The 16,037-nt window shown below is 39.7% G+C and overlaps 1 protein-coding gene across 1 annotated transcript in view; it reads left to right on the plus strand.

Annotated features, from left to right (window-relative positions):
• The window catches only part of LOC127574545 (collagen alpha-1(III) chain-like), a 124,037-nt gene that overhangs the window by 65,379 nt on the left and 42,621 nt on the right, over positions 1–16,037 (plus strand). Inside the window, exons 19-28 of the mRNA XM_052023607.1 lie at positions 2,775–2,828; positions 3,305–3,412; positions 7,115–7,168; positions 7,283–7,381; positions 7,474–7,527; positions 9,573–9,671; positions 12,901–12,954; positions 13,056–13,109; positions 13,597–13,650; positions 14,382–14,435. Of these exons, the coding sequence (XP_051879567.1) occupies positions 2,775–2,828; positions 3,305–3,412; positions 7,115–7,168; positions 7,283–7,381; positions 7,474–7,527; positions 9,573–9,671; positions 12,901–12,954; positions 13,056–13,109; positions 13,597–13,650; positions 14,382–14,435 (684 nt within the window). The remainder of the gene's footprint in view (positions 1–2,774; positions 2,829–3,304; positions 3,413–7,114; positions 7,169–7,282; positions 7,382–7,473; positions 7,528–9,572; positions 9,672–12,900; positions 12,955–13,055; positions 13,110–13,596; positions 13,651–14,381; positions 14,436–16,037) is intronic.

Below are 16,037 nucleotides of genomic sequence, written 5' to 3' on the forward strand. Positions count from 1 at the left end.
TAAACAGAAGGGCAAATTACAATTGATTCCTTTCAACCACTCTTGGGCTGTTCAAGAAAAATAAGAGTTGGTCACAAAGCACTCAGGAAGTGCATGATGTGTTGTAGAGAATAAAGAGAGAAAACATATTTAACTGAAATAGAAAGAAATTAAACCTCAAATGTTTTATATACATGCCAAAGTTTTAAAATAGTTTGACAATGGTTAAAAGGAGGCAAATAATACCAGCAACTCAAAACATAATAAGGAAACATGAGACATACTTAGCAGGTTAGGACAGTGAAATCAAGTTGTTTTATAACAACAGCATTTTATCAGTACATATTAAAGTTGTGCAGAAATACAGGCAGCACAGTGATGCAGTTGGTAGAGCTACTGCCTCACAGCTTCAGGGAACTGGGTTCAATCCTGACCCCTGGTGCTATCTATGTCGAGTTTGCATGTTCTCCCTGTGACCATATTGGTTTCCTCCAGGTGCTTTGATATCCTCCCACATCCCAAAGATGTGTAGGTTGGGAGTTTAATTGGCCACAGTAAATTGCTAATAATGTATGGGTGAGTGGTGGAATCTGGTGGGGGTGGGGTGGGGGGGGAGGTGGGGGGAAGGTGGTGGTGTGCGGAGCAATTGAGAGGAATGTGGGGAGAGCGAAATAAAGGGATTGTTTTGGATTAGTGTAGTTGGGTGCTTGATGGTCATCATGGTATTGGTGGGCTGAAGGGCCCTTTTCCATGTTATATATATCTATGGATATTGGAACCAATGTTGTACTACAATACTCATATAATAGGTGCCTTTCAGCTCTGTATTTTTTGTGGCTTTTCTTAATAAAACACTGAATAGAACTACTAGGCTAAACCATACCAGTTCCAAAAGTTCTGTACATAGCTGCATTGTCACATACCATTTTTATTCTGAAAGAGTTCCTGATTAACCAACTAATGAACAACAGACTCCTTGATTATCTGCATCCATTACAATCATCACACTGCTACTGTTCAAGATAATTTTTCTTTTTGGTAATACAAAGGTGATTTTGTGGGTAGGCAGGCTTACATTCGATGTTTCAACAATTTGACATAATGGGTTTGACTGAACACCAGTAACGAGTAGTTATTATAATTGCTTATTAAATAATGTGTTCAAAATTCAAATCCTTCTGGAGTTTCCACAGCTGGAGTAACATTCGAGGGATAAGCATTTGAAAATTATCGACTGAGGTTCCAGGAAGAAGAAAGCCTACTTTTTGTTGAAGCTGTGTAGCTTTCATAAAATACCTGCAATAAATTTACCAAAAGACCCGAGCAAACTAGGAGTGTACTGAAGAGTTTATTAAAACAAGCTAGTCTCAGTAGTTACAACCATAAAACCACCCTACTGTTGTAAAAGCCCATCAGGTTCACTAATGTCCTTCAGGGAAAGAATTCTACCATCCTTCCATGATCTACACTAAATGTGACTCCCGATCAAGCAATGTAGTTGACTCTAACCGCCTCCTCAGTTCAGAGGCAATTAGAGTTGAGTGATTACATCAAAGTCCATGTCTCTCGAACAATTAAATTAATCTTCCAAATATAAATGAGAATTGTTAATTTGTGGAATTTACAGAACTCTTAAAATCAGTCTAGGTTTGTTTGTCCCCATTTTGTACCACCTTTTCAACTAGTAGGTTTATGATTGCAGTTCTATTCAGTGTTTGTAAAGGACAGCTGCAATAGTTGGCTGCATAGTACCTGTTGCCTGGGGTGCTAAATTGGTTCTGATATGTAATAGTTGCAGTGCTCATCTGTAGCATCAGATGCAATGCTCACCCTATTGGGAAGGGCAATAGAAGGGTGCCATATCAGAATTATCAGTAATAAGCATTCCCTTTGAAGGAGAGGGCATGCAGGACAAGACCAGCTGCTGGAAAAAGGATGACAGAGAGAAGGACTCCAGCATGAGCCCCTTTTCTACCCAGCCTTAAGAGAGCATTGTCTTAACATTGAGGAATGATAAGTGAGGTGTCTGTGATTTGATAAGGATACTTTCACTGAGATTTGCCATCTGCTGCAGCTGCAATTCTGACCTCAGAGCCATCCGAAGACTGCTTTATTCCAGGGGAGCAATGTGCATTTAATGAATGCCATGCTGCTTCCTGAAGTCTGATGGTACAATAACTAAGCAATAACTACGTTGCCAGAACTGCTGAGGAGGGATGCCTTCCAGTATTTAGCAGAAGCGGTGTTAAGAATAAATATTGTCGAATGTATGCTGCATAACATTGCTATCTTGAAGGTTCCCTCCTTGCTAACACTTAAGAATTAATCAGCTTTGGAGCAGGAGGAAACCACAGCAAATCTTTTTCTTTGATTGGAATGTCCACAATAAACTCAAAAATAATCTGCTGCTTCAATATACAGACTCCTTAATTCACCATTTGTTAATGGACCAGATCTTTCCTTTCTCCTGTTATTCACCATCACACTGTTCAACTGGCCATAATGCAAAAATAAAAACAACATTCCTAAAGTTGTTTATAGATCATTGAATGCCAAATACCATTCAGATATCATCTTGTGTCTTCTCCACATCTCTGCCTGTTCAATTGCTCTTACACAGTTACCAAGATATAACACCTGCAGAGGTTAGTTTTAAACATAGTTCTCTAGGATACCAAGGCATTCACCAGTCATACATCATATTTCACCTGGTAATCTTTAAAACCTGAAAAAAATATTCATTTGCTGGCACTGTCAATATTTTTTTTCTAACAAATAAACGCCTCATTTTTAAGGGTGAAGCTGGAAAACCTGGTTCAACGGGTCACCCTGGAGAAAAGGGTGAAGCTGTAAGTCTTGTACTATTTTATATTAAGTTGGGAAGTAAACCTAATGATCAAATTATTGTATTTATAGTATTACTTTGATATTAAGTTGGCATCTGAGGTTAACTTACTTGTTCATACAAATCTTAAAAGAGTCATCCAGTCAAATCTAACTGAGGCCAATACATTAATGATGAAATAAATGCCTTTTTTATTGTCTTGAACCTTTTCTAGAAACAACAGAACATACTCATTACCAAGGATAAGACCACTTCAGATCTAAGCCTGTTTTTTTTTGTTTGGGGTATTATGGAGAGCAAGGGTCATATGTCCTCATGAACATTATGCCACAGAAAGGCAAGTTTGATGCATTACAGAGATGTGTCATCTTAAATAGGCTAAACATCTCAGAGCAAGATGAGTACTAATCAATTTCTATGTATCTGAAAAAATAATTAATACTTTGCCAAGATTTAATTCTACCTTTATCTCACTGCTAGGGCACACCTGGACAACCTGGTCACGCTGGCCCTGCTGGTAATGATGGTAAACCAGGTCCACCTGGTGAAAGTGGGCCAGTTGGTCCAATTGGTCCAACTGGCCCAAAGGTAAGTCCCAACTTTTATCATGCAGCAGAGAGAGCAATTCATGGTAGTAAACATACAAGAGTTGCTAAGTATAGATCCACTACAAAACCTTAAAACAGTTGGAGTTGCCTTTGTGATTAACTGCCGTTATAAAATGGGCTTGGTGGATTGTACAGTACAAAAATAGAAAATGGTGAAAGCATCCAGCAGGATAAGTAGCCTCCATAGCAAGAGAAACAGAATTGATGTTTCAAGCCAAGGACTCTTCATCGGAACTGATAAAGTGAGAAAACATGGAAGCTTTAAGTTGCAGAGATCAGGAGGGAAGTGGGGAAGTTGGAGAGAACAGAAGGAATATGTGACTGGTGCAGTCCAAAGTTGCCAAAGTAACAGGTACTTTAACACAAAAATAACACAGCATTTAGAGACAGAAAGGGAAACAAACTGAAACAAAGATAAAGCTCCTTCTATGGAGAGAGAAGGCTGCAACCTACCCTGATCATATAGGTGTGGTGTCATTCCTCAAGCTTACATTGGGCATTGTTAAAGCAATATAGGAGGTTGAAGGCTGAGAGTGGTCTGAGAATTACGGTGACGGGAGTCTGGAAACTCACGGTCACCCAATCTGTGTTTGGCGTTAATGTAAAAAAGACCACATTCTGAACACTCCATGCTGTACAACAAAGTAGAAGTGCAAAGGGATTTCACCTTTAGTAGAGGGAATGTTTGGTGGGAAGTGAAAAGGTAAAAGGGCAGGTGTTGTATCTCCTGTGGTTGCCTGGAAAACCATGCAACCACAGGGATTTGCAGAGAAAACAGTCCATTCAGAATGCTGAAAGGGGAGGGGGTGGAGACAGGGCTACAAACCTCACCCAGTAGCAATGCCCAATTAAGGACTAGAATAGTGTAGCTTTGGGGAAAAATCGGGAGGTGTTTCTAAGAGATTATTTAATCTTTTTACCAGTATAAATTACTACAAAATCCTCAAACATTTTCAATGACTATTAGGATAATGTCAAATTCAAATAATTGTAAATGTAAAATGTAATTGATGAGGTATTAGCCTATTTTAGGCTATAGCTTATTCTATGTAGTTTATTGTGTAATTCTCAGAATTTTAAACTAAATAGCATTCTATTAGTAAAGAGCACATGCTTAAATACTAAAACAGAAAATAAAATGTTAGTGAGTGGTGCTTCAGAGAAAAAAAGGAATTCTTAGCAAAATAAAACAAACTGCCGAAGGAAGGGGTTGAGCAGCCTCTGTGGAGGAAAGGAATTGTTGACGTTTTGGATCGAGGGTCTGATGCAGGGTCTCAATCCAAAACATCAATAATTCCTTCCCCCCAAAAGGTGCTGCAGGACCCACTGAGTTCCTCCAGCAGTTTGTTTTCTGCTCCAGATTTCAGCATCTGCAGTCTCCTGTGTCTCCAAGAATCCTTCGCATCTTAAGAACGAAAGGAACCAATGTTTTATCATTGTGTTACGGACTCAGTGAAAGTCCCTTTAAGATAGAGAGTGTGTGTGTGTGTGTGGGGCATGCTTACGTCAATAGAAGATAAAGGACGTAATGACGTTGTTGAAGAAGTTAGAAGAAGAAGAAGGAGAGAGAGAGAGAGAAAGGAGAGAGACACCAGCCTGCCAGTTTTCTCTATCAATGGATGAGAAACAATAACTGTGTCTGCCACTGAAATCCATGTATGGAAGTTGGAAGTAATCCGGTGGAGTTCACTTTGTTGCTGACCTGTAGAAGGAAACAGGTATTTATGCGTGGACGACCACGATTCGGATGCTTTTCGGGGTGAGGAAGTCACTACCGAGTAAACACTGAAGTGTCGCTTGGGTTCCATCGTGGAACATTTGGATTTCGTATTTACTCTCTCTATGTTTCTCTACGTCTACGTCTTATCTTCAGACAACGGTGGTTGTTGAAGAAGCCCTTGCTCATGTTTCACCTTATGGCTTGCGGAACTGAACTTTAAGAACCATTCCGGAACTGGGAGTTTTGGACTTTGCCACACACACACACAAAGAGTTTAGTTTTTGGGGTTAACGTTCAAGGTTTAACATTTTTGAATTCTAACATACTAACATTTTTACTTTTATTTTACGTATTATCATAAGTAGTGATTAATAAAATAGTTTTTAACACTGAATCATGCTCAGTGTGTTTCTTTTGTTGCTGGTTCGTGACAATTGCACCCTACCTCTGCACGTAACATCTTCGATGTCCTGTTGCATTTAGTTTCATTCAATGTACTGAACTTTTTTCATGTAATTGGTGTACTTTTTAAGAATACTGTTTGTAATAGGAACATAAGCACATAATTTTGTAATTCTATTTGATTTGTACCTCTGTTTATTTGTCTCTGCGTCATTCTCATTGTTATCTTTGTATAGTAAATAAAACAATCTTCATCTTGTAAAATTCTAGATTTACGATGCCCGCTTGTTCTGGATTCCCTGACAAGAAGAAATATTTAATCTTAACCACCTCATCAAAGCCCCATATAAATTATGCTTCTTATGTGACATGTTATGAACCACATTAAGAGTACGGTGCTCCAAATGAGATTTGATCCCTGACCCTGGAAATGACATTTGAATCCCAATCTGCTTTGTGCTATTTTTTGCACCTGTCCCCTAGATCTAAGTGACTTGTACACACCTAAGTGTACTTGTTCATTTCTGACTCCTAGTCTCCTGTTATTAAGAACATAGTATTGATGTAAAATAAATATGTCACATTCCCAACACTGAATGCCATCTGACATTTCTTGGTCCATACACTTTATCTCCCTATGTCTCTTGGTAACTTGCTGCTCCCAGTTACCCAACTTACTGTCTCTCCTAACTTAGTGTTGTCTGAAAATTTAGATACCCATCTCTCTAAGTCTGTAATTTACATAATTAAAATCTGAGACCTCATTACAGATTTCTGGAATACTGTTTGTTCTGAGCCACCAACCAGAGAGTGGTCCCTGTTCTCTGTGTCTTATCCTCAAGCCAATGATTGAACATAAGTTACAATGTCACCTTTAATTAACCTTAAATATTTTAGTTGTTGCTAATGTCTCTTGTGCAGAATCTTATCAAATTACTTCTACAAATCCATGCAGGAATAACCAATGACTCTCCCACATTTTAGTGACCTCTACCAAATGTAAATGGGATTCATCAGCCTTCATCAGTCCATGCTGATCCACTTTTTAGTATTAGCTAATACTTTCCAAGCATTCAGTCACTCTGACTTTTTGGGAAAAATCCTCCCTGAATTGATTATCTTAACCTTTGTTTGAAAAGCTGCTTTAACCTTTGTTATCTCTCATAAGTTTTTTTTTCCTCACAGATCCGTTTTGCATCCCACTAATTTCTTTGTATCCCTGCTCCTTTTTATCACTCTCCCAATATGCTGGAGTTTCACCCTCCCTTGTACTTGTTCAAGTCTTTCTTTGAAACTTGACACTGCCTTTAACTTCATTTGTTGAAGATAGTCAACTGACAACACAAGTGGAGCCTATGGCTTACAGGGGTATATTTTAATTTTGTATCAGACCAAATACCTTGTTGCATATCATAAAGGTAATGCAATTAGTCATTTTCTAGCTAATGATCAGCTTTGTGATTGCTTCCAAGTCAGCACCATAGATGAATTGCTTTCAAAGTCAGCATTTCTGCATTATTAAACTATACTGGAACTCTGATTTTCTGCTCCTGTTTCTAGGGTTTTCCTGGACCTCCAGGCTTCCGGGGTCCACCTGGCGGTCCTGGGGAAAAGGTCAGAACTTCTATTTATATGAAAATTGCACTTTAATAAATATCAATCTCTTTTTTCAACTGTCTGAAGATTTCCAAAGACCTGTCCATGTAAATATAATTCTCATGATGACAGGGTTCACCAGGAGAAACCGGCCCACCAGGCCCAATTGGACATAGAGGAGTTAATGGTGAACCAGGTCGTCCTGGAGATGCTGGCATCCCTGGCGAAAGAGTAAGAAACATATCAATTTCCTAATGAAATAATAAGAAATAGCTGGAATTTTGGTAATTATATGTCATATACTTTACTCTTCTTTATTTTAGGGACGTCCAGGCCCCCCAGGACGGCCTGGTGGTGATGGAAAAATTGGACCACAAGTAAGTTACAAAAATGGCTGTTTCCATCATTCCTTTCTCTCATTTCATATATTTCATTTGCATATTTCCTTATGACATAGAAGGAGGCCATTTGAACTATCAAGTCTGTGCCAGTTGAAAGAGAAATCCCATCAATCCCATTCCACCAATTTTGTCATAGAGTTATAGAGTAATACAGCATGGAAATGGGCCCTTTGGCCCAACTCATCCATGCAGCCAAGGTGCCCATCTAAACTAGTCCCATTTGCCTGCATTTGGCCGATATCCCTCTAAAACCTTCCTATCCATGTACTTATCCAAATATCTTTTAAATGTTGTTATTGTACCTGCCTCAACACTTCCTCTGGCAACTTGTTCCATATACGCACCACCCTCTGCACATCCCTTGGGTCCCTTTTAAACCTTTCCCCTCTCACCTTAAGCTATCCTCTCTGGTTTTTGGTTCCCTTTCCCTGGAAAAAAAGACTGTGTGCATTCACCCTGTCTATGCCCCTCATGATTATATACACCTCTATAAGGACACCCCTCAGTCTCCTACGTTCCAAGGAATAAAGTCCTAGCATGCCCAACCTCTCCCTATAACTCTGGCCCTTGAGTTATAGCAACATAGTCCCTGTAACTTATTTTCTCCTACATACCCATTGACTACCCACCCATGTACACCAGCAGAATTAACCTACCAACTTGCAGAATCTTAGGATGTGGTAGGGAACAGGAGCAACTGGGCAAAAAACCCACACTATGACAGGACAACGTGCACCAGCAGTGAATTGAACCTGATTCACTGGAGCTACAAGGCATTTATACCACCTACTGCACCACTGTTCTATCTGTAAATAAAAGTGACCAAAATTCAGGGTCTCAATGAAATCTAAAAGCGAAAAGCTATTTTCCCCTTGCCATGTCTGTAATGAATGTTGAAATCAGTCAACTAAATGTCATCTTCAGAATGCACTGTTTAGCCATTGGACGATGACTCATGCATAAGAACGTGAAAAAGAGAACTAGGAGAAAACCAGATAGTCCCTTGAGTCTCTCCTATTATTCAGGAAAACCTTGGCTCTTCCTCTAGCTCACTTATATTCCTAGCCCCTTATCGTCAACTTACCTTGTTGCTGAAATATCCATTAATATCTTCTTTGAATAGATTAAATGGTTGATCATCTTCTAGGGTTGAGAATTATAAAGAATCAGAACCCTTCAAGTATTTTTCTCCTCATTTCAGTCCTAAATGATTGTCTTCTTTTCCTGAGTCTATGCTTGAGGTGTTCAGAAATAGGAATCAGAGGAAACCATCTCTCAACATTTACTCCACTATATGATGCTTCTTAGTAAAATAAATAACCTCATATATTTCACACTGTGCTTCATTTGCCACCTTTGCTCTCACTGTTTGACTCCATCCATTTGAAGATTTCGAGTCTTTCTCAAAGTTCTACTTTCCCATCCACCTTGTACCCTCAGCAAATGTGAAGATTTCATCTAAGTAATTAATTTAAATTAGAAATTGTGGAAGACCTGGCACTCATTCTTGAACATGTTAGTGGTGAGCTGAGAGCAAGTAGTGGTATTAAATGTTTTTTTCAAAAATCTGGGGTCAGCTTACCCTCCCCTGAGGATGTAGGTCCTAACTGGAAGCAAACTCTGCCAAAGTTATTTTTATTCTGGAAATTCAGCTATGTGCATTGTAATAGGTAGGTTTAAATTTTGCAAGCATGTCCAATTCTGAAAATGGTCTGGGGATAGTCTCCTGTGATCAGAGCTGATGCATGTCTAATCCAAATTTTCAGGCAAACATCAAGGTACTAACTGCATTTTTCAGTGTTTTTTTTAATGATTGACACTTCTTATAAATTGTAAATGGTGTTCTGTTCTATTGAATTATTATGCACATCAAAATTTATTTGGAAATTTTCATCAGTCACTACTTTGCTTATATGAATAGAATTTTTTTCTCTGTAATGGTATTTGTAAATGATGGGTGCAGTGGGAAATGTGAGGGGGAAATTTTATTCTTGAATAAATGAACTCATTTACATCACCAGGGTCCTTCTGGAGATCGGGGTCCTTCGGGTCCATCTGGTCCTACTGGACCAAGGGGACCACCAGGTGTCATGGGTTTCCGTGGTCCAAAGGGCACTAATGTAAGTTCAATTCTTTCATATGTGTTTCTCTTAATGTTTTTGGATTTCATGCTTACATGCACTCATAACACCTCAAAACATAAATTAGATGTCAGGCTAGCATTCTGATTTCAGCCAATTGGCATTTGAAGACCTGGATGGTGAAACTCTATTCTAATCTAAAACCATTTTTTCAAAAGTTTCCGAGAATTCAGTTGGTATCTCATAAGGCCTTTTAGCATCTGGTATGAACAGCTCGAGTGTTGGTATAAAATGGATATTCCTGTTCAGAGAAAGAGCAAGGGAGTGGAGTTCAAACAAACAGCAGTTACAAAGAGCCCCCTTGGGTACTGTAAGATTGTACAGGTGCAAAATTCAGTTCTGTGGTATCCCTCATTCACTCCAGTTTGCTGCAGGAAGTCCATATGCATTTTTGTAAATCAAACTTCGCTGTCTGTTATATTGAAGGCATGCAAAGTAGTGGTAATATGACTTCAATGTGCAACAGTAATTTAACACCACCATCACCAAATTGGAATCAATAATGCAGCTAGCACCATCTTGCATGTAGGACCCAAAATTTAGCAGCAGGAAGAACCCCACTGCTGCTAGTGCTACTTCATTATACATGCAGAATTTATTACCTATTAAATGCCTATCTGTACTGAATCTTTGAGGCTTATCTACAATTTAAGTCACTGCTCAGTATGATGGTGTGTACTAATTACTGACGGTGGAAATTTGTGAATGAAACAGAAGTTGCCAGAAACACTCAGCAGAACAGGCAGCATCTGTGGATGTGGAAGCAGCCAACGTTTCAGGGAAATGACCCTTCATCTGAATGGGAAAAGTGAGAAAATAAGGATGTTTAAAGTTGCAGAGAGGACAAGTAGTAGAGATAGAATGCCTCTGATGGGGTGGAGACCAAAGCTGTCAGGTGAACAACTACTGGAGATTCTACTTCTAACCTGCCTTCCACAGTACTCAGTATCTGTACTTCAGCTGGTGACCACGAATGTCAGATGGGATGCCTCCCTGTTCATTCCCTTGACGCTAAAGTGCCTCATAGCTAGGTGCATAATGGTAGGCCTTTGGTGGGTGGAGACAGAAAATTCAGCAGGACCTTCTTGAAACTTCTGCGGCTGAGAATTGGAAGAGATTGTGTGTGTGCACGTGTGTGATCATCACCTGGTGTCATGGGTTTCCTTGGTCTAAGAGGCAGTGATGCAAGTTCAGTTCTTTCAAATATGTTTCTCTGAATGTTGTTGTGTTTCATGCTTAAATGTACTCATAACACTTTGATGCATAAGTGAAAATATAACTTGGGTGTCAGGTTAGCCATTGGCATCAGAACAATGGTCAATGGTCTCAAGGCTTGCACTGGCCAAGGACTCGATAATAGCCAGTCCAATATGACAAACACATTCTTCTCCAAGGATGAAGTGCAGCTACATGTTTTCCATGCTAGTTTGGTATCACTGATGCTGATTATGTGAAAGCTTTGTAGAAGGTGGCACACTTTGGGCTTCAGTGATGTGCCTTTCATGGTTGAACAGCAGGCAATCTTTCCAACCTGTGACATGTGGGTATGAGGCTTGTTGTAGAGTGTGTAGTGGAGCAGATGGATGTTAGTTCTGAGCCCTGGTTGACAGAGATTGTTTGTAGTTGGGAGAAGGGAGCAGTGCATTTGAAAAGTCTCTGAGACTGGTGAGGCATGGGTGGAAGAGGACTCCTAAAGATGTGTTTGGCAAAGATAAACGAAAAGTTCACTGAACTTTCCACACTATTCAATCACTGTCCTTTGGGCTCCCCTCTGCATATTGATCTCGCCATTCATCTCCAGCCATTGTGGTTCTAGTGTGTGCCTAGCGGACATCCTAGCTCCCTGCTAGTAGAGGACCTCTGTCGATGGGTCAGATCTTATGTGGCAGTGCCAGAGCCTCTTGTTGGCAATCACCTGCATATCCACATAGAAGTCCTGGAGCATGGCACCGTTGATAACTTAAGCCGACAGTGGCAACTTCCAGTAGGCCATCTGGTGAGCATTCTGTTCAGCAATCTGCATGGAAACCTGAACAGAGAAAAATTCTTCCTTGCTGGGCATTTCTGCTGCACTAGTTCTATTGTTGTTATCCTTGCAGTACTGAGTTGACATAAGGTTCTCTAACCAGACTAATTGATTCATAGCCCACCCCCCCCCTGCAGAAGTGGCAGAGAAGGAGGGTTGATGGGAGAGCAGCAAGGAGATGTCCAGCCTCGTTTCGCAGTTCCGTTACTGCAAAGCTCACCAGTCCAGATCCATGGTGAATTGGAAGGATGTGTGAGTGTGTGGGGGGAGGAGGAGTCAAGGGTTTGCAGAATGGGGAAGAGGTGGAGGAGGGGTTGCATTTAAACTAATTTTCATAAATGGCATTGAGTAGGAAACATCAAATTTACATTAGTCCTTGAACAATCCTGTGAAGCTTCCTAATGTTTTGTAGTCAGCCAACCTTCTATTTGCACATCTTCTTCTGAAGTAAATGACCAGATAAAGAAGTGCTTTGAAAAAGTTGAGCACCACCACTCTTCTGTTGCACAAGTGGGTACCAACCACTTGACTAGAAACCATTGAGCTCTGAAATTTTCAGTGGCAGCTATAGTTACATTTGCACAGTGGAAGAGCAGTCAAGCCATCCATTTTATGCAGCTGCCTTAATGAACTGCACCTGTGCTAGAGAGCTGGTAACTGGCATAGGGGCAGGTGAAGCCCATTCAGATGTCAGATCTTACAAACTTTACGCTGGTGCAAAGGAATATCTGGTTGCCTGCTTTCCCTCATGTTGCCAGGACCTCAAGTATGGGTTCCACCACCAGTCACAGGCACAGAACACCTATTTTCAAGAAATTGATACCGCCCTTAAATCAACATTAGTTTGCTTGAACTAGTGGTAGCCACTCACAAATTTGAGCCTGTGCTGATGCTCTTTGGTCAGCAATGACATGGTCAGCACAGGCTAACTGCTGCCATTGCAACATTAATAGGCACAAATTTCACGTGTATCTTGGAGTGAAAAGCCTAGGTGTGGGTTACGTCATCCTAGTCCTGTCCAACTTGGTCCCTGGTGATGATCTCTACAATCATGTCTGGGAGGCAGAGGTTAAACATGAGCATAGGGCTTTAACGTCATTATTTGCAACATTATTTTGAATATGATTTTTTTGTTCCTTCCCAACCCTTCCCTCCACTACACCCCAACTTCCCCTTCTGAAGGGATTGCCTGGTAAGGATGGATCTCCTGGCCCGTCGGGTGTTCCTGGTCACCAGGTCTGTAAATATTTTATTAAAATTTCCTTTGGAGTTCCTTTTAGCAAAAGCTAAACATGCAATTGCTTATTAATATTTAAACTGTACTGCTGTTCTGACAGGGTCTCCCGGGAAAACCTGGAGAGACTGGCCCTGCAGGTCCTGCTGGACCACCTGTAAGTATGAATCATAATACACGTTTTTAAACAAAAATCAATTCTCTGCATCTGAAGAAATACTTAAGAGCTTTTTTTTCCAGCGGTTCCTCGGACATTGGATTACATAAATTAAGTTACAAGTGCTTATATTTTGAATTAGTTGTAAAGTGCATGCATCCACCTGGGATTCTACCAGTTTTGATCATGGTTGTGGCTGGAGATACCATTGCCCCACATAAAGACCCACCCTTCTGATATTTTCATTTTCTTTTTTATTAGTTAGGGAGAATTCTACTTCTGCTATAGAATTAGTTTATATGGTGCAGTGATTTGCAATTAAGAAATACACATTGCTGATACCTGACCAGGAGCTGAAATCTAAATGCAAATTTCTATGATTTATTGAATAATGCTTACAACAAGCTTATTGGCTTGATCTAATTTTTTTTTAATTTCCTATGTCATTTTCCTTAATGCACTGTGCTAAGTATCTGTTTTCCTTAAGGGTGCAAATGGTGAACCAGGAATGAGAGGCCCTCCAGGAGCTCATGGTCCTCAGGTATCTCTTTAAGTACATTAATAATAATCAATAATTAATTGAGTATTAAGAACTGTTGATTGCCTTTCTCAAGATGAAATGCAATAACTGGAGTGTTCTACATTACATGGCAAGTGAGGAGCAGGAAACAACAAAAGTGAGAGATGGAGAAATTGTGGGACTGAGTGAGAATGGGAACAGCGAGGTTACGGGTGGAGAGATGAACAGTAAAGTGAAGAACAAAAGGAAAGAAAGTTTTAAGTGGGAGGGATGACAGTGGAAGGAGACAGCAGATAATAAACATCCTATTAAAAAAAATTTAAATAGGAATTTTGTATTTCTGCTTTCAATCTAAGACACCAAATGCAGAAAAAAATTAGTTCTGCCCTAATTTAAAATATATGATTGAACAGCTGATTTAAAACAAAACAGTTGTGGAGTATGAGTGGGCTCAAAAAGTGCCTAATCGCCAGTATTGGAGAAGGAGGAGTAGCAGCCACAAGGCAGAGAGAAGCTGATAATCACAAGGGATGGGAAATGGGTTCATCAGATTGGGAGCTAATCGGCTTGGTTAGCAATGAGCATCAGAGATTGCATTCTCATTACAAAAATACTAATAACTTTTTGAAAATAAATCTAAAATGATGTCAGTATAAAAGCAATGAAATTGAGTTTGCAAACAACTCTTGTTCATCAATTACTTAGCACAAGTGTGTAGGTTAACTTTTCAATTCTGTCTTCTTGCACATTAGGGTACAATGGGTGTTCCAGGCCCACCTGGTCAAAATGGCAAACCTGGTGAAGTGGTAAGATGCTTACTGTCTTCAATAGATCCTTATCCAGCATAGTTTCTGAGAACACCATTATAGAAATGCAGAAGCAAAATAACTTTGCTTTAAATGTGATTACTTACCTAAATTAAAATGAGAAAACATCATAAGGATTAATGAGAGGAATAGATTATTACTGACTACTGATACTTCAGAGAACTGGAATAACATTAAAAAATGAAATTCTTTTCTGGTAGACAAGACTGCAGGCAATCCCTATGTTACGGGGGGTTGCATTCCAAGAAAATGATCCGTATCACGATTTTTTGTAATGTGAAACTACATCATCTGTGCATACGCCAAAAAGTGCGAGTTGAAACAAAATAAATTTACCTTTTTTCCCCACTTAAGTTTCATTTCCCAAACTGCTGTAACACGAGGGTTGCCTGTATGATGTTTTAAGTTTAATCATTCGCATGGATTGCACAAACTTATTTTGTTTTAGCACCAATGCAGTTTATGGTACTGAAAGTAAGAGTTCATCAAGCTGAGGAATATTAGTGGTGATGCCTCTGCAAGTAATCTCTGTGGTTGTTATTTGTTGAATAACTCTTAGGCTGTTCTGCCCCCGCATTACCCTCAGGCTCTGCCTCATGAATGTCCAAGCTTATTCTTTTTCGGGTTATTTGAATGCATATAAGAGAACTTTGGTGGTCAGAGCCAAGCTTAAATACCCCCTTCCCCCACCCAATTAAGTACTTGGATCAGATGCCAGCAAGTGACCTGATTAAGGAATTAACCGTCAAAAAAAAAGCTTACAGCAATGACAATCCCCCTTTCAGTACTCCTGGCTCATAAAATTCAGATGGATTGAACCAACAAGAAAGAATTAAAGATGTACAGATAAGGCTGAGTTGGCCTTCGCTTCTTGGGGGTTGTGGTCCATGGTTTTCAATTTGTGCACTCACTACCACAATGCTATGGTAAGGAGGACTGCCAGCTCAATGCTACTATAGTTGGATTTCCTGCCCAGGAATAACTGAACTAATATTTGGGTTGCAGCCTTATATAAAGATGCAAGATATTATTGTGGTATCATACCTAGTTTTTTTAAATAATCAAAATTTGAAAAATAGGTTTGTAAATATCAGCTTTCTTCTTAATCAGGTTATTCAGAAAATAAAGTAGTATTGAGGCAAAAGGAAAATTCATGATATGTGGGTGCAAGTATAAAATTTATTATTGATAATTGCATGAGAAGTATTTTTCTAATATTAGATTCGTTTCACTTGCAAAAACTAACAAGCACTTTAAATTATCTTCTTACAACTCACCAGCAGTGGTGGGGGGAAGGGGAAATAAAAATCTGTTTACAATACATGGCCAGACTTATCATTGTACCATAGACTCTGAAGAATCCTGCACCTGCATAGCTTTACTTAAAATCTGATTGGTGTGTCACATGCATGCACTAAAGACTGTGTTGGGGGAAACATGAGAGTAACCTATTTGACTCATCTTCATCAGTCTTCCCGATGCAGTTATTTCCAACCTTCGTGGTTTGGGTAGTAGTGACCCCTGTTTTGTCCTTGTGAATGCAAAATGTTGTCTTCACTGTCAGGGCATCTTCCATGACGG

This window comes from Pristis pectinata, chromosome 1 (genome assembly GCF_009764475.1).
Source record: "Pristis pectinata isolate sPriPec2 chromosome 1, sPriPec2.1.pri, whole genome shotgun sequence".
In the NCBI taxonomy this organism is placed as follows: Eukaryota; Metazoa; Chordata; class Chondrichthyes; order Rhinopristiformes; family Pristidae; genus Pristis; species Pristis pectinata.